Consider the following 23,248-nt stretch of genomic DNA (forward strand, 5'->3'; position numbering starts at 1 on the left):
TGCCAGGCCCTGCGCATCTGTCTCTCCGCCGGCTGTCGCGGGGAGACCCCAGGCTGGACAGCGAAGGGTCACTCCTGGGCGTGCACCTTGGTCAGGGCGAGGGAGTCACCTCCCCACGCCGGGCACGCTCATTTTAGCTCTCAGACGTTTATTATTAGGCCCTAAGTCTCACTTCTTTCTCACTCATCTCCCAATTTTGCACAGGTCTCTCGGGCCCCGCCTCTTTTTGGGGTGTTTTAGGCCAATTCCTGGCTTCAGGCCACTCGGGGGCTGCATCAGTTCATTTAGAGTTCACTTTTCCTTTAAGCTCTTTTCCCCATTCACCACTCTCGTGGACTCCCTCTCGTTCCCGACGTCGCTTGCGGTTCCTAAGAGCACTACATCTCCCAGCAGTCTTAGCGCCCACGCGTCTACCCTAGGGAACTTCAAGTACCGAAATGCTCTCCCACTGTCTGCTGACTACCGCGGTGACCGATGGGGCTTGTGGTCCCCTGAGGAATTGTCAGAGGCCCGAAGAAACTACTCATCCCAGGAGTCCTCGCGTCAGAGGCGGGTTTCCCTCTTGGCTCTCTGCGCGACCCTTAATCCTTCCTCGGACTCAAACTCCCGCCGTGCCCCGCGCTGGGCTTCCAGTGGCGGAGAATGGAGTTGTGGCCAAAGTGTCCTCTGGGAGTTGTAGTTTCTATATTGGTGAGGCGAGGAGGAGGCGGAGTGACTCGGCGGCCATTAGCTGTGTGTAGTTGCCCGGGACTGGGAGCTTAAGTGAAGAGGGAAGCCTTGCTCGGTGGAAATCTACCGTGGCCATGGGCTCCTGCCGGGCCTAGCCCCAGAGTACGGAGAAGGCGGGCTTTTCGGCGCCCCGCCCCGCCCAGTGGCGGGGCCCACTAGGCCCCCGGACATCCCCGGTCTCAAGTAGGCCTCGTCTGCCGGCAAGGGCGCCCCAAAGGCGGGAGGCGCCATGTCGCTGGTTGCTTACGCCAGCAGCGATGAGAGTGAGCCGGATGAGGCTGAGCCGGAGCCGGAGGAGGAGGAGGCGGCGGCCCCTCCATCTGGGCCCGCTTTAGGGGGCCTGTTCGCTTCTCTCCCCGCACCCAAGGGCCCGGCCCTGCTGCCTCCGCCCCCCCAGATGCTGGCCCCAGCTTTCCCCCCGCCGCTGCTGCTGCCCCCTCCCGCCGGAGACCCCCGGCTCCAGCCGCCTCCGCCCTTGCCCTTCGGCCTGGGGGGCTTCCCCCCACCCCCAGGCGTGAGCCCGGCCGAGGCGGCGGGAGTTGGGGAGGGGCTGGGATTGGGGCTGCCCTCGCCCCGGGGCCCCGGCCTCGGCCTGCCGCCCTCCGTGGGCGGTGCCGGGCCCCCCTTGGGCCTTCCCAAGCCAAAGAAGCGGACAGAGCCCGTGAAGATCGCGGCGCCGGAGCTGCGTAAGGGGGATGTGAGTATCCGGGGAGGGCGCCCCCGCACTGCCCCTCGGCTCGGGTTTGGGCTCCGCCGGACCAGGGACCTGGGAGGTTCCGGGGCTGCCTCCTGTGCGTGCCTCCGTTGGCCGCGGACCGCTGCGTTCCTGCCACGCTGCGATTCACTGAGCTGAGTTTGTCAACTTCGCTGTTTGTCCACGCGGGTTTCGCGGGGCCGGACCCGCCTGCGGAAGGGCCACGTCCCGTCCCCCGGCGCTGGCGGTCCCGGGCCCCCGCGCGCCTGCTTCTGCTCCCCTGTTGCGTCTTCAGCCCAGGCGGTGTGGTACTTGTCTTATCCGGAGAACGGCTTACGACCCGCCACCTGAAGAAGTGACAGGAGGCAGGAATCCTGAGCTGAGCCCTTGCCTGCACATTCGGGACCAACTTTTCCCCGTTGCCCCTAAAACCATTAGGGTCTGGACGAAAAGAATAGGCATCTCGAGTTCTGCTCTTGAGGGGAGTTAGGGAAGAAGGGCAGGTTTTGTCCTTCCCCTTCTTCCCCTTTCAACTGCTGCAGAGCTCTGGGAGGTAACAGGTGTCCGGCAGGTAAGCTCTTACCTGGAAAAGGACAGAGTGGAGGTGAAGAGCTGGGTCTGTCACTTCCAGGCTGGTGCCTCAGTTTCCCCGTTTAGGTACCGCTCAGCCTAGGGGAGATAGGATGCTTGGGTTCTATTTCTAGAAGAAGCCGCCAAGTTGGAACAGAAAATAGAAGGCCTGTTCTGGAGCGAGTGCTTTGGGAATAAAGGAGACATGGAGCCTGCTGGCGGGCAGGGGCTTAGGGTTATGCCGAGGTCTTTCCTCTCTGGCTCCTGAAAAGCGAACCGGTCAGTCTTGCGCTCACCTTTGGCCTTTGGTAGCCCTCTGGGAGAAGCTTATTTTTGCTCTTCCTGCCCTGCAGGCTTCCAGCTCTGGCTGGGGGCCGTCCCCCCTTCCTTGCACTTGCTGGCCCCTCGCCTTCTAACCCTAGATGGCCTTTTGTTGTCCCATCGGCTCCTTTGGAAGCGGGCTTCTCAGGAGGGCTTTCTGGCCCACCTGCATGAACTGCAGCCTCTTATCCCTCACCCTTTCCCTTCCTTTTTCTCCGGCAGCCGTACAAGCCCCCCGAAGGCAGGCCCTGTTGATTCGTGCCGTATCCCTCACGGTCGAAACAGTGCTCGGGGTGTGCGGACTGCTGCCTGGACGTTCCCTGAGTGAATACACGTGAATGAATGTGGACTGTTCACGAAAAGGAGGCTCCAGGATCTCCCTCACGTCTCGTTCCAAACTTTCTTTCACGTTACTTCACCCTTTCTTTGCCCCGAGTTTGTTGTTTCCAAGTCCAGGATCCCAAACAGCCTTCTGTCTCCAGTGAAACTTTGGTCTTGGTTTTGCCTCGAGCGCAGGGAAGTCCCTGAACAAGACCGAAGAGAACGGGTTCATTTCTTCTGCACTCTCTCTTCTCCGCTTCGCCGTGTTCTCCGCCTAGTTTACTTCTGATGTCTGGGGGGAGGAGGCACTTTGAGGCAGCCTGCCTCCCTCCACTGTGACAGCGGAGAGTTCATTTGCAGGTCTGGGGAGGCAGCATCAGAACAAGTTGCCTCTAAAGGTTGTAGAGTCTTCCATTCGGTCTGGCTGAGGTGGAGGAAACCCCTGAGGACTCCCCGCCCCGTCCCTCCTTTGTCAGTGTGATTCTCAAAGTTCCCAAAGTTCCCGAATGCCCCAAGGTGAAGGAGACTCGAGACTCGGATCATTCAAATAAAGCCAAAGCTTCCTCCGCCTTCAGTTTCCTACCTTCCTTCATCTTGAGCTGGTGCTGGGGGTCTCTGAGCACATGGTTCCTGCGGAAAGGTCCCCAAGAGCACAGGATGGTCAGCTGAGGGCAGCTGCTGGCTTTAGGGTCGTGCTCCTCCGGTTCTAAGCTGTGTGTCTTGCACTTAGTAGGCTCACAGGGCACGTTTGGAGAAATAAACAAACATTTTCTTAAGTGACTTCCCTTTAGGGTTTGGAGTTGAAGTAGCAGCAATGAACTCTGAACTCTCGTTCGTTCGTTCGTTCGTTCGTTCGATCCTAGCCTGCTTCTCTGTGCCAGCAGCTCAGAGTACAGTGAACGTGATAGGCTCTGCCCACAAGGAGCTTCTGGAGGAGGCGGACGAGGAGATGGATTTCAGGTCAAGTCCGAGAAGAGCCATGGTAGAGCTGGTGCCGTGGGAACGTACCTAGTGGGTGCTAATCCGGTCTAGAGGCTGGGGAGGCTGCCAGAGAGAGGAGATGTCTGCACAGAGATGAGATACGTGAGTAGAGGGAGCCGGAGAAAGCGGGTGCCGCGGGGAGGAGCACGTCAGGCGGAGGGGCAGGATGTGGCAGGGAGCTTAGCGGCGAGAGAGACCATGCTTCCCGGGCACCTGGAGTGAGTTAAGCTCCGGAGCTGGATGCGGGGACGTGGGGGTGCTGAGGCCAGGGGATGTGGCCTCTGGGCACCACGGAAAGGCCTTCGTAAGTGACCCTGGGGTAGTAAGGCGCCCTTAACGGGCCGAGCAAGAATTCTCTGGTTGCACAGCGGCCAAGACCTGGGGGAGCAAGACCGGCAGGCACGGCGTGGCAGGGGGTGATGGCCTGGGCACCCGGGCGCGGGCCTGGGGAGAGCTGCAGGCGGCAGGGCTGTGGAGGAGGTAGAGCGTCTGGGCCATCTGGGCGGTCGATGGGACGGCCTAGATGAGGGCCAGGATTCAAGGTTGACCCCTGCCTTTTAGCTCAGGCAGCCGGAAGGTAGTGGTGCCATTTATTTAGGGAATACAGAGCAGATTGGGGATTAGCTGGATTTAGTTGGTTGCAAGGATCAGAAACCACCTCAAGCCAGGTTGAATAATGAATGTCCCGAGGCGCCCGGGGAAAGGGCCTGGAGTCAAAAGTTGGAGATCTTTGCGTGTTTGATTCATGCTTCTTTGGCTGCAGATCAGTTTCCTCTGCTGCTTGGCCTTTGCTGCCGATGAAAGATGGCCGCCCCACCCCCACCCCTTCTCGTGTTTTATTTCTCTTTAGTGATCAGTCCAGATGGAGCCGCGTTCTTGTCCCGGTCCTGGTGTTCCAGGAGAGAGAATACGGTCGGTCTGATGTGGGTCGGCTCATCAGTCAAATGCAGTCGGGGCGGGGCAGCGCCCAAGTCTGTCCAGGTGCGACGCGAGGTCACATTCAGTCAGCCTTCGGTTTACATGAGGGACTGGGAACGACCCACCCGACAGATGGTCATTTCCTTTTCCCTTCTCTCCTTACTCCACCCGCGCTAACCCCACCCCCCCACGCATTGGGCTGGAGGATTGTTGATTTCATGGACTCAGACTTCTAAAATTAGGATACAAAATGTCAAAATTAGCAAAGTGAGTCTGCTGTAAGAGTTTTCTGTCCTTGGGGCACCTGGGTGGCTCAGTCTACGCGTCTGACTTCGTCTTGGGTCGTGATTTCAAGGTTCATGAGTTCGAGCCCCACAACGGTCTCAGTGCTGACAGCTCGGAGCCTGCTTGGGATTCCGTGTCTCCCTCTCTCTGCCCCTCCCCTGCTTGCACTCTGTCTCTTTCTCTCTCACTCTCAAAAATAAATAAACATTTAAAAAATAAAAAAAAGAAAAGAAAAAGAAAAAGTTTTGTGTCCTATAACATGCATTTTAGAGCAAGCAAATTTGAGGCTTATCTGGGTTAGGATTAGTTATACTTCCAGATCGTTTACCCAGATAGTGGAAAATTGGAGGGTGTGAGAGGCAGACTTCACTAATTTTGGTCATTTCTGTTAACCAAGTAAAGAGTTGACGGCAGCAGGTTTAGCCGAGTTTCAGCCCTCGGTAGAGGTGGAGCGGGAAGGGGCACAGACCCTTCTGGGACACCCGCTGAGTGGCTGACACTGCCTGGGCGGTTGCAGCCCTGGTCTACAGGTGAGGAAACAGGAGTTTAGAGAACAGAGGTGATCTGTCTCAAGTCACAGTTTGGGAGTGGTAAGGTTGAGTCCAGGGGTGTTTTGTTCTCAAGCAGTGCCTGTTGGGGAGAGAGAAGAGCCGTGGACAAGCACAGCTGTACAGGCAGCAGGTGAGGGTGCGGTGGGGAGAGGCAACACGGTGAGGGTGCTGTAGGGGAGAGGCCGCGCAGTGAGGGTGCTGTAGGGGAGAGGCAACACGATGAGGGTGCTTGCTGTAGGGGAGAGGCAGCGCGGTGAGGGTACGGCAGGGGAGAGACTGCACAGTGAGGATGTGGCAGGGGAGAGGCAGCACGGTGAGGGTGAGGCAGGGGAGAGGCAGCGCGGTGAGGATGTGGCAGGGGAGAGGCAACACGGTGAGGGTGCTGTAGGGGAGAAGCAGCATGGTGAGGGTGTGGCAGGGGAGAGGCAGTGTGGTGAGGGTGCTGGAGGGGAGAGGCAATGTGATGAAGGTGCTGCAGGGGGGAGGCAACGTGGTGAGGGTGCTGCAGGGGAGAGGCAGCACCGTGAGGATGAGGCAGGGGAGAGGCAGCGTGGTGAGGATATGGCAGGGGAGAGGCAACGCGGTGAGGGTGCTGTAGGGGAGAGGCAGCGTGGTGAGGGTGCTGTAGGGGAGAGGCAGTGTGGTGAGGGTGCTGTAGGGGGGAGGCAACGCGGTGAGGGTGCTGCAGGGGAGAGGCAGCGCGGTGAGGGTATGGCAGGGGAGAGGCAGCATGGTGAGGATGCGGCAGGGGAGAGGCAGTGTGGTGAGGGTGCTGGAGGGGAGAGGCAACGTGATGAAGGTGCTGCAGGGGGGAGGCAACGTGGTGAGGGTGCTGCAGGGGAGAGGCAGGCGAAAGGGAACATTGCTCTAACTGGAGGGCACCTGTCGGCAGAAGATCAGGAGACCAAAGACGGAAACCGGCTGATGAGTCAGGCTAATTGGGATAAAGCCGCGAGGAGTGTGGTGGTGACTCGGGTTTGGAGCCTGGGGGGGTCGGGGCCTGGGCCCTTCTTTCCTCCCTGGCTCCTGGCCCTGGCAGCTCGAGATGGCCTTTTGGAGCGGGCGTGTGCCAGAGCCCCGAGCCTGGGAAGATAAGAGGACCGCTCTGACAGATGAGCAGATCCCACTGGGCGGGCTTAATGGAAAATGCGTGTTTCCGTTTTGCTCTGCAGTCTCCGTGCGTGCGTCTTGTCACTCTTGGCAGCTGGAGCGGAGAGGACAGTGGTGGCCATGGAGGCTCAGGCTCTTGTGAGGCCAAGACGTCCATTCCTTTCTCCTTCAGAGGCGCAAGCAGTTTGCGCCTCTAAGACCCAGGAGGGCCTGCGCTGGCCCAGCCCGAGGCTCCGTGGTGCCTGGAACGTCGCCCTCTCTGGGTCTGATGGCACAGCCCTGCCCAGGTCACCACTGGCTGATTGCTGCTCTCTAGGAGCTGACTCTATGGCCTTCGTTTGATCTACTCCTGTGGAAAAGTGTGGCAGTTCCTCAGAAAGTCACTTGGAATTACTCCGCAGTCTAGCAGTTTCTTTCTTTTTTTTTTAAACATACATTTATTATTAAGAGAGATGGAGCATGAGACGGGGAGGGTCAGAGAGGGGGAGACACAGAATCTGAAACAGGCTCCAGGCTCTGAGCTGTCCGCACAGAGCCCGACACGGGGCTCGAACTCACGGACCGCGAGATCATGACCTGAGCCGAAGTCGGCCGCTCAACCGACTGAGCCACCCAGGTGCCCCTCTTTTTTTTTTTTTTTTTTTTAATGTTATTTTTAAAGTTTTTTCTTAAGTAAGCTCTACACCCAACATGGGGCTTGAACTCATGACCCCGAGATCGAGTCGCATGGCTCCCCTGACTGAGCCGGCCCGGCGCCCCTGTGATCCGGCAGTTTCATTCCTCGGTGAAAAGAGCCGAGAGCAGGACTCCCACACGCACGCCCATGTCCGCGGCAACGCTCTTCTCCACGGCCGGAAGGCGCCCGCAGCCCAGGTGTCCACAAGTGGACAGCAGCACGACATGTCCGTGCCACACGTGTCATTGAGCCTTAAAAAGGAAGGAAACTCTGACACGTGTGCAGCGTGGATGGCCTTGGAAGGCATTACGCTAAGAGGAACAAGCCAGCCACAGCGGGGGACGTGCCGTGTGATCCCAGCCACATGAAATGCCCACAGTGTGCAGAGCCCAGGGGACAGGAGAGTGGAGGGTCCCTGGGGCTGGAGTGCAGCAAGCAGGCAAGGGGAGGTATTGTTTACCAGGTACAGACTCTCTATTTGGGATGATGGAAAGTTCCAGAAATAGTGGTGATGGTTGTACAACACTGAACGCACTTAATGCTACCGAGTGCACACAGCGGTTAAAGTGGCAAATGTTATGGGGCCGCCTGGGTGGCTCAGTCAGTTAAGCATATCCGACTCTTGACCTCAGCTCAGGTGATGATCTCACGGTTTTTGAGTTTGAGCCCCGCGTCAGCACAAAGTGTGCTTGGGATTCTGGGTCTCCCTCTCTGGCCCTCTCCCATTCACACTGTCTTTCTGTCTTTCTTTTTCAAAACTAAATGTTAAAAAAAAAAAAATAATTGGGGCGCCTGGGTGGCTCAGTCGGTTAGGTGGCCGACTTCGGCTCAGGTCATGATCTCGCAGTCCATGAGTTCGAGCCCCGTGTCGGGCTCTGTGCTGACAGCTCAGAGCCTGGAGCCTGTTTCAGATTCTGTGTCTCCCTCTCTCTGACCCTCCCCCGTTCATGCTCTGTCTCTCTCTGTCTCAAAAATAAACGTTAAAATAAAAATTAAAAAAATATATATGTTTGTACAGTTTTATAAACGTAATCATCTGAGACTTGGACAAAACCTGTTTATTTGCACATTGTTGCATTTGAACCTAATTGCCTAAGATGTTAAAGTTTAATTGGGCCTCCAGACATCACGAAAACTGTGCCCGGTAGTGAGGTGGTTCCCCACGCGCCCTGCCAGGGAGGGGACGTGTCTCTGTGGTTACGAGGCCAGGGGATGGTCAGGGGTCTCTGAGGCAATGGGAGTTTGGAACAGAGAGAACGGGTCAAGATGTTTAGGTGTTTGGGGCTTAATGTTTTGTTTATTTGCTTTTTTTTTGGTTGAGTTTGATGTCTTGGCAGGCCGGAGAGAATGAGAGTCCTCGAACTCTGCCAAGAACTTGCATGTATGTACGTTTCCATGGCTAGACGCTCGTGCGGTCTTTGGCGCATCGTTGTGATGTGTGCGCGTGTTATTTTCCACAGGTTTGGGGGCCGCAAATAAATGGCACAGCCGAGACTCACACTTGTGGTTCTGATTTGGTGCCGTGTGCGCCCGTCTGCATCGTGTGGGGTCTTGAGGGGCCTGGTCAGGGCGGATCTCGGGCCCGGGCCAGCAGGGGACAACTCGGCACGGCGTCTCTGCGGAGACGCGCGAGCTGAATGGTTCCGGCCCTTGGTTCCGCCGTGATCCAGCTGGTACTTGACCTCTCCGGGGCTGCCTTCCCTCCCCCTCGAAACTGAGATGACAGGGCCTGCCGGGAAGTGTTACTGGAAGGACGAGTGAAGCGTCGTGAGTTGACTGCCACCTAAGATGACTGTCCTGCCCTCTGCCACCTCTTCCCCTGTCCCCCTGCCCCCCAGAGAGACTCCCCTTACGGGTTTTGTAACATACTGATACAGGTGCCGGGACTGGGCGGTAAGGTGAGGCCCCACATGGAAGAGAGACAAACGTGGGACCAGCAGATTCGTGGAGGGGGTGTTTGAACCACACTTGACGCCCTTTGTGTTGTCCTGCCTTGTTACGTGCCGCTTGTCACTCTTACTGGATCGTGAGTTCCTTGAGGACGGGGACTTCTTCCGTGGCACAGCACACACACAAAATCTTTGAGGCACACCGGGGGGACTGGTCTGGGGAACAGGGGACAAGACTCTACCTGCTCCAGGCCCTGCCCCGTGCCCGTGGGCAGAGCGCATGAGCATCGTCTTCCCGTCATCACCCAGCCTGGGGCGGCCGTCGGGACATCCGTCGATATATGCACTGTGGATTGCACAGAGTAGATTCTCAGTCGCTGTGAGGTCCTTGTAGCCGATGAGCCCGGGGAGGGACTTGTGGGCCGTGAGGGTCGGCCGAGAGATTCCAGCAGAGCGTTTGAGTTCTTGCAGCATCTTGCACACGGACGTGTCTGAGACCTGCCTGATCCCCTTTATGCGCAGACGCCCAAAGCAGGTCCTGGGAACACATGGAAGCTTTTAAGGTTCTTGGCTTGAGAATTCACTTGTTATTTATTCTTAATTTTAAAAAATGCTTTAGCGTTATTATTTTTTATTTTACAGAGACGGAGAGAGTGTGCAAGTGGGGGGGGGGGTGGGGAGAGAATCTCAAGGAGGCTCCACACTCGTCGCGCATCCCATGACCCTGGGATCGGGACCTGACCCTAAATCAAGAGTCAGACACTCAACTGACTGAGCCACCCAGGCGTCCCGGGATTTACTTACTTACTTGCTTACCTATGTATTTATTTGTAATTATTCTTAATGCTTTTATTTACTTTGGAGAGAAAGAGAGAGACAGAATGCGAGTGGGGAGGGGCAGAGAGAGAGGGAGACACAGAATCCGAAGCAGGCTCCGGGCTCCCAGCTGTCGGCCCAGAGCCCCCCTGGGCGCTTCACCTCCTGAACCGCCAGATCATGACCTGAGCCGAGGTCGGTCTCTCCATCGCCTGAGCCCGCAGGCGCCCCCTAGGGGAATAACTTTGAAAAATCATAGGCTTGCACCTTTTTGATCGAGGGCGATGTTCAGGATCTGGTACTGAGCTCCAAGGTCAGGTAGCTTCCAGTGTGAGAGCTTGTGTTAGGGACAGCCCCGGTGAGTCAGAGGGTGACACAAATGGCCTCCTGTCTTGCCCCCAGCGCTCACCGTCCCCATTTGCTCACCTTCTTCCTGGACGTGAGCAACTCTGTCTGGCAGACGGTAGATCATACTTGCAGAGGGAATGGATTTCTCCAATGGCTTTGACCTTTAATGTTGCACAGAGAGTAGTTAACACCCCACTTAACTCCCGCCGGAGTTGCCCGGCCGTGTGGTTATGTTGTCTGCGTGAGCGGTTTCAGAAGGGCAGCTGAGACTGGGGGAGATGGTGGGCCACATCCATCCGTCTTCCAGGAGACAGAGTTATTAGGAGAAAAATGGATGTAGCCTTTTCTTTCCACCAGGTCTAAACGGGAGGAAATGCTTTTACTTTAAAGGAATAGAAATCGATGCCAAGGAGCCTGGGCCGCAGGACCCGGGGCAGAACGAGCGCCCTGGGGAAGTCACCACACACCCCTTCGCCCTGAGGCGGTTCGAGAGCAGGGAGGGAGCTCTCGGGCGCTTCCCCTGCAACCGCACAGACCCGTGGGCCGCCCTTGTCCGGACCTCGCTGGATGCGGGTGTTTCCTCCACCGCCCTCACGCAGGAAGGCCTTATCCCGTTTCTTTTTTTCTCAGTCAGATTCCGAGGAAGATGAGCCCTCCAAGAAGAAAACTGTCCTTCAGGTAAGCTTTGTGACCCGGCAGAAGCCATTTCTCCTCCCGTATTGCCTCCCGAAAGAGAGTCACGACGCCCGGGAAGTGTTTCCACCTCACACGTAGGGCAGACGCGAGCATCTGAGGACCAGCTCCCTCCGTGTGGTTTGGTTGTTCTCGGAGCCGCCGGCCCTCGTGCCGTGTGCCCTCCCCTCGCCGTTGCTCGGTGCTGGCCTGGTGGGGTCACCCCTGCTGGGGGCAGCCAGTGGCGGGGAGGCGGAAACCAGTGGGTGCGATGCATTTCTGCCGAAAGGATAGTTTAGGAAGGGTGAGCGGAGCGGGCAGAACGGTGTTGCAACGTGTGTGCTGCACAGTTATCCTCTCACCTCATCTTTAACCTGGAAAGGAAGTCGCGCCAGGCACAGCTCTCAGTGCTTCACCAGCCTTTAGTTGATTTCATTCTCAAGGTAGTGCCGCAGTCGTGACGTTGTCATCACCCCCGTATTCTGCTGGCAGAAGCCACGGGTGAAGGAGCTTGCCCGCGGGCAGCGATGGGCGGGGCAGGGCGGGGGTCAGACTCTGCGTCTGACCGTCCAGTCCCAGCCCTTCCCTGCTGCGCTTGGCTCCTGCTCCAGACCTGAGACCGGAAGTCCTCAGCCAGACGATGCCAGGAGCTGATCTCTCGGCCGTCTGCCCTGTTTTCCCCTGTCCGGGTGCCTTTATTCCGGCCCCTGGGAGTTTCTTCCCGCTCCACTCCGCGCTCAGGGACTTACGTGCTCTCTGATCTTGTGGATCGTATGTCTCGGGGAAAACAAAAGCAAAAGCGGTCCTGCCTTTGTCAGATTATGTTGTGACTCAGGCGTGTGACGCCAGAGCTGCCCCTTCCCCCGACTCTGCTGTCACCTCCACTGCTGGGAGCTCTCCGGGCGCAGTCATGTGGAGGGGAGAGAGACGTCCTGGCCCTGTGTCGGGGGGGTGGGGGGGGTGACGGAAGAGGAGTCGCGGCCAAAACTGGCAGCTGAGGCTGCTGGAGGCCGGTTCTCCGTTACCCAGGGTGGCTTCCTGGAGGGGGTGGGTAAGGGCAGCCTGAGTCATGGGGGCACTGGCTCAGAGGGCCTCCGGAGCACAGAGCAGCCTCCCAGCTGGCGGAGGGGCTGGGGGGACACTGGCTCAGCTGTCGGGCGGAGGGGGGACCCAGTGCTGCACAGGGGTGTGGCTGTGACCCCAGATGCCATCTGAGAAGTCAGACACTTCAAGGTAGCCTGAGCATGTGAACCACATGGCACCTGGGCCCGCTCCCTACGTGCTTGAGTCTCTGCGGTCCGCCTGGCTGGAATGTTCCAGAGCTGTGGACACACAGCAGGGGAGGAGCCCACTGGCCAGATGAACTGTTCTGCCTGCCTGACTCACCAGCCTTTCTTCACTTGCTCTGGGCGTTGCTTGGCCGAGGGGCTGAAGTATACTGGTCCTCCAGGATAGGGGCATGGTGGCCTTGTTCCATTCTCCTTTTTTAGACTGACACCTCCCTCGGCCCTCCAGTTAGGCCAGGCTAGCCCCGTGGCATACAGAAAGCAGAATCGGAGAGATTTTTCCGTGCAGTAGGAACTCAGGATGGGCTGAGTCATTTAGCTTACAGATTGAGAAGTTAAATGCTCGACTCTGGCATAAGCTGAATGTGCCACACGTATAGGGCTTTCCTTGGGCAGGGAGAGGACTTTGGGCAACAGGAGTGAAGGTCTTTTGGACAGAGCCCTGTTCTTGACTTTGAGTAGCAATCCCAGGGAAGCAGGGAGTTCCTATGTTAAGAATCTTCAAGCCCTGGAGAGAGGTAGAGCGATCAGCTGGAGAGAGCCCTGGGCTTTCTGGGAAGAAGGGATGATGTGGGATTAAAAGCATCGTAGTCACCAAAAGCCACAGACTCAGGGAAGGCTCTGGGGCACAGGGCAGCGGAGCTGGGTTGGTGTGGAGCCGAGGAGAACAGGGGTGATGTCTTCCCTGGGAGAAGCAGCCAGCAGAGGGGCCTGAGGTAGGAGGCAGATGGGATCCCCCAGCGAGGCAGCGGGCAGAGTTGAGAAGGAAGCAGGGGCCGATGAGATTTTAGGCCAGAGCGCCTATCTGTGCTTCTTGTTCTTGGTGTTGATGACGCGTATCACCAGATCTCACTTGGCACGTTTTTTCCCTCCTTCCCCAAACCTGTGCTCACCAGGGATCCGGCGAGGGCGCTGGCCTGTCTGCCTTGCTTCCCCAGCCTAAAAACCTGCCTGTGAAAGAGACTGGCAGGCTGCCCCTGCCCCACGCCTCCTCCCGGAAGCCCGCGGATGGCTCCTCTGACGCTAAGCCATCCAGACAGGCTTCTAAGACCAAGCCCTCTTCCCTCGCCTCTGTCGTGGGCACCACAACCACCACTCCGTCACCCTCTGCCATCAAGGCTGCCGCCAAGAGTGCTGCCCTACAGGTGACGAAGCAGATCACGCAGGAGGAGGACGACAGTGATGAGGAAGTAGCCCCCGAGAACTTTTTCTCCCTCCCTGACAAGGCTGAGCCGCCTGGAGTTGAGCCATACCCTTACCCTCTCCCTGCCGTCCCTGAAGAGCTGCCTCCAGGCACGGAACCGGAGCCGGCCTTCCAGGACGACGCAGCCAATGCCCCCCTCGAATTCAAGATGGCAGCGGGCTCAAGTGGGGCCCCTTGGATGCCTAAGCCTGGGGATGACTACGGCTACAACCAGTTTTCCACATATGGCGATGCCAATGCCGCTGGTGCTTATTATCAGGTGGGTAGGTGGTCCGGAGGGCGGGCCAGGGCGCGTTGGAGCGTGGAGGTCACGGAGAGCTCTGAGCTGGTCCTACGGCCTCTGTGGTTTTGCTTTGGCTGAATTAATGTCTTCCGGCGCCTTGATTTTCCTGTATATCTCCGCCCTCAAAACGTACCACCTTTGTTCTGAAAAAGGGCCCGTCTTGAAGTCTGACAGGGAGAAGTACGTAACTGATACGTTTGTTCTGGAAACCAGCCCCGTAGGAGCTGGTGAGAGGTGTAGGGAGAGGGCGGGAGATCCAAGACCCCCTGGTGTGGATGGTGAGGCTGAGTGAACTGGAGGGGTGCACTGAGAGCAGGAAGGAAGGAGAGGAGGGGCTGAGGGCGAAGGGGATCTGGAGAGTTAAACACAGAAGGGAAGAGGGGGGAAGGCAGGAGCCACGGGAAGGTGAAAGGATGGGAGCCCCTGTCCCAGGGAGCCAGGGGACCGTAATTTGTGCTGTGACAGACAGTGGGGTCTGAGGGGGGGTTGGGCTTGGAATCCCAAGCCGTGTGAGTCTGGGCAGATTCCTCAGCTGTACGAGGCGGGGGTAACAGCAGTGGCCTCGTAGCGATGCTGGGACAAGCCCATCAGCGTGGCATGGTGCCCGGGCCAGAGCAAATGCCCAGGAAAGAGTTGGGATAACTTTTTATCCCGGTGCCATTTGGAAGAGCTGCTTAGCTCTGTTGTGAGTGGCGTCAGAGGATACGGGAGGCCAGGTGAGTGGGTTTAGGAAGGACTTTCCCGGCATCACAGTCCTGGGTGGAGAGGGCTCCGGGGGCTCAGGGACTCGCCAGTGTTCTGACCTGTTCAGCCAAACAAAACAAAACACAACATCCACCAAAGCCATTTAAAGGAACAACAACCAGGCATTCTGTATTTATTTATACGCTGCACTGAGGGAGTCCGTGCACGCGAAACGTGCAATGTGCACTCGGGAGCCGGCAGTTGCACGCATCTTACTGCGAATGCTTTCATAGAAAATCACGCTCTGATCACTCTGGATTCTTACGTGTTTTATTCGCTCAGTGTTAAACCTTACTTCCCATTTAGTTCACTGTAAAATGAATGTTCTTAAAGGGGCATTTTTTGGAGTTTTGGGCAAAAGTGGAAGGATTGGGAGAAAGCGTGGGCCAGGAGGAAGCCGCTTCTCAGCCCGAGGGCCACCTGGCTGGCCTCCTGGGGGCTCGTCCTGCCTGCACCCCTCTTCCTCCGGGACCGCAGCAGCCTCCGACAGCTCAGCTCCAGGGCGGTCATCAGATTCCTGAGCCGAGTGCCCGGGAACACACACCTTGGCTTGTTCCCGGCTTTGTAAATTCCGTACCAGTCTGAAAGCCATTTATTTTATGTTAGGTTTTTATTGAAGTATAGTTGAGGGGCGTCTGGGTGGCTCAGAGGCCGGTTGAGCGTCCCTTGATTTCTGCTCAGGGCATCATCTCACGGATGTGAGATGGAGCCCTTCGTCGGGCTCTGTGCTGCGTGTGCAGCCTGCTTAAGACCCTCTCTCCCTCTCCCTTTGCCTCTCCCGCACTCCCTGAAAAAAAAAAAGAAAAGAAGAAAAGAACTATAGTTGACGCGATGGATGTTATGTTAGTTTCAGGTGTGTGGCGATTTATTTCATATCAGAGATCTGCACCCTCCCTCCCCGTTGCAGGCAGCGTCCTTGGGTCCACAGGCCCAAAATTAAGACAAGGAGCGGGAACGGTGCGCCCTCACACCTCTCCCCTGCTCACAGCCAAGCGTGTCTCCATCTCACGGGCAGGAGGTGTGGCGCTGAGGGCACTGTGGCGTGAGGGTTGGGATTCACCCTGGGGAGCAACCGAGGGAGAGGGGAGCAACCGAAGCAGGAGAGAATGCCTGTTTCTTGTCCCCCTTCCCTGAGCTATAGCCACCTGGACGGTGCCGATCGGAGAAGCTGCAGAGGGTCTTCTGAGTTACGGATGGGTCCTCGGGACGCACGCCTCTACCTGGGCCGCTTGAGGGGCCGGTGGTGCGGGTGCCTCCGCTGCCACTTGGTGAGGGTTTGCTCTGCTCCAGACCTTGTCCCCTGTCCGCTGTGCCCCTCAGTTGGTGTGTTTTTTCCCTCTCTTGACTGCAGGATTATTACAGTGGTGGCTACTATCCTGCACAGGACCCGGCCCTGGTCCCCCCCCAGGAAATTGCCCCAGACGCCTCCTTCATCGATGACGAAGCAGTAAGTTAATAAAGCACGGTGACCATCTTTGACCCATGGACACCAGGTTTCAAATGCAAAAGTAAAGAAACCTTTTGGGGAGGGGGGCCTGGATAGCTCAGTTGTTTGATCATCTGACTCTTGGTCTCAGCTCAGGTCTTTAAGGTTTATTAATTTTTGAGAGACAGAAAGAGACAGAGTGTGAGCGGGGGAGGGGCAGAGAGAGAGGGAGACACAGAATCCGAAGCAGGTTCCAGGCTCCGAGGTGTCCGCACAGAGCCTGACATGGGCTCGAACTCAACAGACCGCGAGATCATGACGTGAACCAAAGCCGGACGCCCAACTGACTGAGCCACCCAGGCACCCCTGTGGTGGAATTTTGCTCAGGTCTTGATCTCAGGGTCGAGAGTTCAGGCCCTGCATTGGGCTCTGCACTGGGTGTGGGGTTTTTTTGTTTGTTTTTGTTTTTTTTTTTTAACTATATTCAGTTAGGATTCGCTGTGGCAGAAGCCCCAAAGTGCAGTGGCTTACATCAGAGGAGTTAACTTTTTTCTTCCTCAAAGAAGGCCGGAGGCAGCCCTGCATAGTTGTTGGGGATCCGGGCGCCTTGTGGTGATTCCTCTGCTGTCCCTGCATTGTGGCCTTTGTGCTCTGGTCGGTGGTGGTGGCCGCCGAGGCTGCCGCTCTCTCGCCTGCGTTGCGGCCGCTGTTCTGCGGCAGGTGGAGAGACCGAGGAAGAGTATCTTCTTCTCCTTTGGGGAGACCTCCCCCAAATCTCCCCAGAGTTCCTACCAGCGCTTCCATTTCTGTCTCGTTGACTAGAGTCTGGTCACGTGACCACGTGTGGCTTCAGGGGGAGCCCAGGGGTGGGATAGTCTTTTATCCAGTTGGGTGGTGATATGCCAGAATGTTGGGCTCCTTCACGTTAAAGGTGAAGGGGACGATGGATTTGGGGAGAGGACAGCAGCCACAGTAAATGACTCCTGTGTTCACACGCCTGGATCCCCTGCCGCTGGGCTCCCTCACCTCAGCACAAGGAGAGAGAAAACCCCGGGTCCCGTCAGGCTGTGTTCCGGATGGGAAACCTTGTTCTCTCCGTAGGGAGGTCTCAGCCTGTCAGGAGGGGGCTGGGGAAGTGGGGGTGTGCTCTTTTTGCATTCAGGCTCTTAGGAAAAATAACCCCCTCTCGCCTCTTCACAGAAGGTGTCCATCCCTCCGCATGCTTCTTCCTGCTGTCACTGTGTCCCCTGCAGGTGTATCCTTGACACGGTCCATAGTTGGGCCCTTTTTGTCCTCAGCCTGGGAGGCAGCAGAGAGCTCAGCCAGGGGCGAGAGTTCTTTCCTGCAGGTAGAGTCCCTCGGAGGAGACCTCACCGGTGACGCTGAGAGCTGGGCCTGGCCTGCACTCAGGTCTCTGAGTGTTTCAATTAGAGTTCCCTCACCCACACGAGTCCGGGCGACGTTGGTGTGACCTGCCCTTTCGGTGAGGAGGGCAAGAGAGAGCGGCAGCCTCCTAGAAATCTTGCCAGGCTCCCTCTCTCCCAGCTCCGCCTCTGAGGTCCACTCTGGTGTGGAGTCTGCTGATTTTGTGATGCCAAACCAATGAGAAGGAACGCACGTGTAAAAACCAATTTTTAGAGGAAGAATCCTAGATTTTTTTTTTTTTTACCCTGAATTCTTTTTTTTAATGTTTGTTTATTTTTGAGAGTGAGAGCGCGCGAGAGAGAGAGAGAGAGAGAGAGAGAAAGGTGAGTGCAAGCAGGGGAGGGACAGAGGGAGAGGGAGACACAGAATCCAAAGCAGGCTCTAGGCTCCGGGCTGTCAGCACAGAGCCCGGTGTGGGGCTCAAACCCACGAACTTGTGAGATCATGACCTGAGCTGAAGTCGGACGTTTGACCGACCGAGCCACCCAGGCGCCCCTACTCTGAATTCTTAATCTGAAAATTGTATGCAGTCCTTTTCGGTACATTGAACTTACGCATAGTTTGAGCACATGTTCCCAGCAGTGATCCCCCGCCCCCGTACTCGCTCATGTTTGGGGGTACCGCCTTGGCCTCCCTTTCCCTGAGGGCAGGAGAACGTCTGGGCGGCAGCCCTTCATTGGGCATCGGACGAGTTTGATAGGTGGGGGGTGAAATGGGGTATCGCACAGGGGGGAGTTAAGGACACTTAATTGTGTTCTCCTAACTGGGTCGGGAAGCATCATTGCACCGTGTGACGGCCGCCGTGGGTAGCACGGGGGGCGGGGGGATGGTCGTAAGATGATTCCATAAATTCTGGGTTTCTAGTGAGTCCCCGATCTCTCACCCAGATCCCCCACTGCTGCTCTCTGTCTCCTTTTCCAGTTTAAGCGGCTACAGGGCAAGAGGAACCGAGGGAGGGAGGAAGTCAACTTTGTGGAGATCAAAGGTGACGACCAGCTCAGTGGGGCTCAGCAGTGGATGACCAAGTCGTTGACAGAAGAGAAAACCATGAAGTCATTCAGCAAAGTAAGTGGGAAGGGTCTGTTGCATGGCTAACTTGGGGGTGGGGGGTGCCCAGAGCAGAATCTGGGCCTGCTCCTGTCCCGACCCCACACCCGATGGTTACCCCCCAGCACCTTTCACAGATGCCTGCCACCCGTGGGACTGGAGCCTGCGCCGAGCCTCACGGATGCAGCCTCCGCCTTCCAGAACTTTCCAGAACTTTGCGGCACTTTGCTTTCTGTCTGGGGGGTGGAGTCTTGTCACCGAGACTGGGCGACTCGGGAAGAGCTTTGATGCGTTGTGGCTGTCTCCCCGGCGGGACAGAACCTGCAGCTGCCCTGCCCTCTCCCTCTGTCACTTCCCGCCTCCACCCTGCCAGGCTGGGGCCTGGCTCAGCACATCTTTGAGGTGTGGATGGAACAGCAGAGTCCTGGGGGCTCCGGTTCTGAGTATGCACCCCCTCCCCTCTCCTTTTTTGCTGTTACTTATTGTCGCCAGCTGGGGGCTTTTCGGGTGTTTATTGTCCACACTTCCCACACCACACGCCTGCCTTCCTGTGCTAGTTTTCTTCAGTCAGCGTGAGGGACCCCTCTCCACCTAGTAGCTGAGCACAGCAAACATGGACATTTATGAGCCTGCCACGGGGGGCGGAATGTGGGGAAGCCCTGGATTCAAGCCCAGCACCAGCAAGGCCAAGGTCGGGCATCTTCTCCCCCTCTCCCTCCCACTCTCTCGGCTCTGTTCTGTGGCCACAGATGGCCATCTGAGCCCTGGCCGTTTGTTTTCACCGAATGCTGGCGGTCGTACAGGACAGAGCAGAGGGCTGTGGTTAGATCAGCACAGAGCCATCTGTGTTTCCTGGAAAAACCACTGGGGGGAGCGTGCTCTCCTAACCGGGTCGGAAGCATCACTGTTCTGTGTGACAGCCGCCGTGGGTGGTGTCCACCGTGGCCAGCGAGTGCGTCGTGCTTGTTGGCTTTGATGGTGACGTTAAACGGTGTCCCACAGCAGCCAGGAATTGGGGGTTTGCTGCTGCTTGGGTCCTTACTTTCTTTGCACCGCCTCATGGTGTTACAGCTCGACTGTTTAAAAAGAAGAGAAACCTACGGTTCGTGTCCTCGAGGGCTTTACGGCACAGCCGGGAGAAAGTTGATGAGTGATGGGGGGTTGCCGAAGACCCTCTAGAGAGGAGTGTTGGGGGCTGGGTGGGGCTGATAGGATGCTTCTGGTCTGAGGCAGCACTGGTGGGGCAGGAAAACCGTAGGATGAAAAAGCCCAGACCAGTATAGACTTTGACAGTAAAGCTTTTGCTTCAGAGCTTGGTTAGGGCTTGGGTGTAGTTACCGGTGGAGGCTGGAAGACGGGGGAGAGGTGGGTGGTGGTGAAAATTCTGATTCCAGGGTCTCTGGGGAGGCACACGCCGGGGAGGGGGGGCGGGGGTGGGCTTTCAGCTAGAGGCTGGGGATGGGAGAGCTGGGGAAGCTGTAGGTAGGAGCAGGCTGGGTGGCTGGCCTGCCGGGGAGAAAGGGACAGAGACAGGGAGGGCTGAGGCGGAGACGGGCAGGATTACGAGAGGGAGGGAGGTCACCCAGGCCCTGGAACAGAAGCTGTTGTAGAGTCACTACACGTAATACAGCCAGCTTCAAGTGCCCACTGTGGGCAGAGCCCTGTGCTTGTTGCTGGGGGTGGGTGGGGTGGGGTGGGGTAGGGTTACCAAAGAAACAGAAGACGCAATCCTGACCTCAAAGCATCTCCAGTCCAGCAGAGATATTAGCAGGCTATTTCAGGCAGAGCTTCTTAGCCTGGGTTTTTGGCATAATGGTTTTAATAAAAACCGTTTTGTGAGCGTACAGACATAAAAACAGCCCCAAGCTGACTTTTCTCCCCCAGGTTTTAGGCCAAGCACTTGGTTTCTAAGCCCCAGCCTTGCACCATCTGGGCACGTGTGATACTTCTACTTTTCTTCCTGTGGCTTAAAGAGTGTGTTTTCTTCCCTTGCAGAAGAAAGGGGAGCAGCCAACGGGCCAGCAGCGGCGGAAGCACCAGATCACGTACCTGATCCATCAGGTGAGAGGGTCCCCGGAGACCCCAGGGACAGCCGGCTGAGACCCCTTGACTGCGGGCCTGAGGCCCCTTCACCGCCCCGTGGGCTGGAAGCCCAGGTGCCAGGCACCAGCTTCCCAGGGTCCGTTCTCCATGTGGCCACTGGGGGGGGGGGGATGTGTTCTTCAGAATCTCCTACTGCCCCACCCCACCCCGCCTCGCCCTGGCGCCTGTCACTTCCCACTTCCCTTCAGCCTCAAGTGCCAGGGGCTTGTGAGTAAACTAGGTGGAGATTCAGGTACCCAAACATGCACGCAGAGGGCAGCAAAGTGGTTTCTCCTACGGTTCTATTACATGGCAAGTTTATCAGAAATAAATGGCGAGTTTATCTATCTAGGGATTTAAGAATCTAAAGAAAAAAATGGGTTCACCAGCTTTTAACAGAACATCCACCTGATAAGGATGTTGGTTTTGTAGTCTCCACTTCTGTGGCAGGAAACAACACAAATAATTAAAAATCACAGCTAATCCAAACATGTCTTCTGGAATTAGAATGTCACTTACCTGATAGGACCCAGCAACTCTCACTTATTTAATCATTAAGCAGACATCTTTTGGAGACCTCCTGTGCCAAACGCTGTCTGAGACCCAGATGGGAACGTGCTGTTCTGGCCCTTTCCCTAGGGACACATTGCTGCCTGGTGATTTCAGGGGGAAATCTGCTTTTGCTGTTCTTGTCAGTGGTTCACCTTCCTTTTCAGGGACTCCCCTGTGTCCTTATCCTGACTTGTTATTTGTAGGGAAAGGATTGGAGGGTAGGGTTTTCTTTTAAGCCCAAACCCTTTTTTTTTTTAAATGTTTATTTTGAGAGAGAGCGCGAGTGGGGGAGGGGCAGAGAGACTCCCAAGCAGGCTCTGCAGTGTCAGCGCAGAGTCGGAAGGGGCGGGGCTTGAACTCATGAAGGGTGAGATCGTGACCTGAGCCAAGATCAAGAGTCCAGTGCTCACCTGCTGAGGCACCCAGGTGTCCCTAAACCCTAACTCTTCACCTCCGCCCCTTAACCAAGGGGAGGTGGGCAGATACCAGCTAACTCTGGCGGGGTGGGGTTGGCGAGCCCCCCTTCTCAGGTGGTGCCTGTAGGGTCCCCAAGTGTGGTGTTGAGGTCAGCAGAGGAAAGTCACAATTCTGGTGCCTTCCAGTCTGTATTTCACAGCTTCAGTTTGTGCTTGAAAGGGGTGTGAATTTCTAGGGTTCCACATCCACTGTGTGCAGCACAGCAGTGACACTCCATCTCGAGACACAGCTGTCGCTTGGTGTCCCGTGTGGCCCTGTCCACATCTTTGACACTGTCCTCTGCCGCTTGGCTGGTCGGGCATCCAAGGCATCTGATGTCCTCCTTTCAGATGCAAATTCCAGCTGACCTCTGTCAGGTTTCCACTGGAGAGATTCCAGGTTTTAATTCCAGCAGGTGTAGGACCAGGATGCTTCTGTTCTGTTTTTGTAAAGATTTTATGTATTTATTATTACTTTTTGAATGTTTATTTATTTGAGAGACAGAGAGAGAGCATGCACGAGCAGGGGAGGGGCGGCGAGAGAGGGAGGGAGAGAGGCAGGGAAAGGGAGAATCCCAGGTAGGCTCCACACTGTCAGCCCAGAGCCTGACGAGGGGCTCTAACTCATGAAGTGTGAGATCATGACCTGAGCCGAAATCAAGAGTTGGACGCTTAAGCAACTGAGCCACCCAGGGGCCCGTGTAAAGATTTTTTAAGTCATGTCCACACCGCACGTGGAGCTCCCACTTAGGACCCCGCGGTCGAGTTGCACTGTCCGCCGACTGAGCCGGCCGGGCGCCCGGGGCCAGGGATCCTTGAGTCTTTGCTCTGCTTAAACCCCGTTAGCTCTTTGCTTTCTCGGGGTCTCCCCTTCGACCTGAGTCAGAGGAAACAGTCTGGCAGGAGATTTGCTACTTCCTGGACGTGTTCCAGGGGGGAAAGGGGCTGGTGCGGGAAGCTCACAGAGGCCAGGGGAGAAGTCTGTCACCCCAGGCTGATGCCCCCCCCCCCCCCCCCCCCCGCCCATGTCTCTCGCCGCAGGCCAAGGAGCGGGAGCTGGAGCTGAAGAACGCCTGGTCCGAGAACAAGCTGAGCCGCCGGCAGACCCAAGCCAAGTACGGGTTCTAGGGCTCCGGACCCGACTGCCCCCGGGACCTCCTGCAGCCCGGCGCCACGGCCTCACCTCCGGGACCCCCGCTGCCTCCAAGTCCAGGGCCTCCTTCCCTGGGGACCCAGCCCTCGCCTCCGCGAGGATGAACACGTTTGATAGATTTTTCTTAACAGAAGTTAGAGAACTCAGCTCCTCTCTGTCTTGGAGCAAAGACTCGAGCGGTGATGCTTCAGACGGGGCTCCGAGTCCTTGGATGGGAGTTTTGCTCCCTCCTGGGTGTGATGAAATGGTGAACCCCTCCCTCCATCTTTTTTTTTTTTTTTTTCTTTTTTTAATTTTAAACCAGGGATGTCTGTTGAAATAAAACATTCAGTCTGACGGACACTGCTCGCCCTAACCCCTCTCCTACTTTTTCGTGTGCTCTCCTTTTTCCATTCTGGATCTTTCTCCTGCATTTTCCTGTTCCTCGGTCTGACTGTACCTAGTGTAATGCACCCCCCGCCCCGACCCTCACAACCTGCCTCATGATTGCTTTGCTTTTCTCCCCTGGGCCCACCGTCTAAACTGGGCTCGTGGCCACTGAAGACTCTGGAGGCGTGCCTACGACTTCGTATGGGGCGGGGGCCTGTGGTCCCAGATCTGGAAAGTATCGCTGATCTCCGGTGTCTCTGGAGACTAGAGGAGGTCCTTTCTGTGACGTGAAAGAGTCGCTTCACATCTGTTTCGGTCCAGCAGGAGGTGAAGTGGTGAAA

General features: G+C 56.8%; 1 protein-coding gene across 1 annotated transcript; it reads left to right on the top strand.

Moving 5' to 3' along the window:
* The first annotated feature begins 674 nt into the window (after positions 1-674).
* Positions 675-22,880, top strand: PRCC (proline rich mitotic checkpoint control factor). Its single transcript, XM_027048737.2, has 7 exons — positions 675-1,426; positions 10,840-10,887; positions 13,064-13,630; positions 15,750-15,845; positions 18,171-18,314; positions 20,292-20,357; positions 22,427-22,880. The coding sequence occupies exons 1-7, from the start codon at positions 959-961 to the stop codon at positions 22,511-22,513; spliced, it is 1,476 nt and encodes a 491-aa protein (XP_026904538.1). The 5' UTR covers positions 675-958; the 3' UTR covers positions 22,514-22,880.
* Positions 22,881-23,248: the final 368 nt, after the last annotated feature.

This window comes from Acinonyx jubatus, chromosome E4 (assembly GCF_027475565.1).
Source record: "Acinonyx jubatus isolate Ajub_Pintada_27869175 chromosome E4, VMU_Ajub_asm_v1.0, whole genome shotgun sequence".
NCBI classification, from domain to species: Eukaryota; Metazoa; Chordata; class Mammalia; order Carnivora; family Felidae; genus Acinonyx; species Acinonyx jubatus.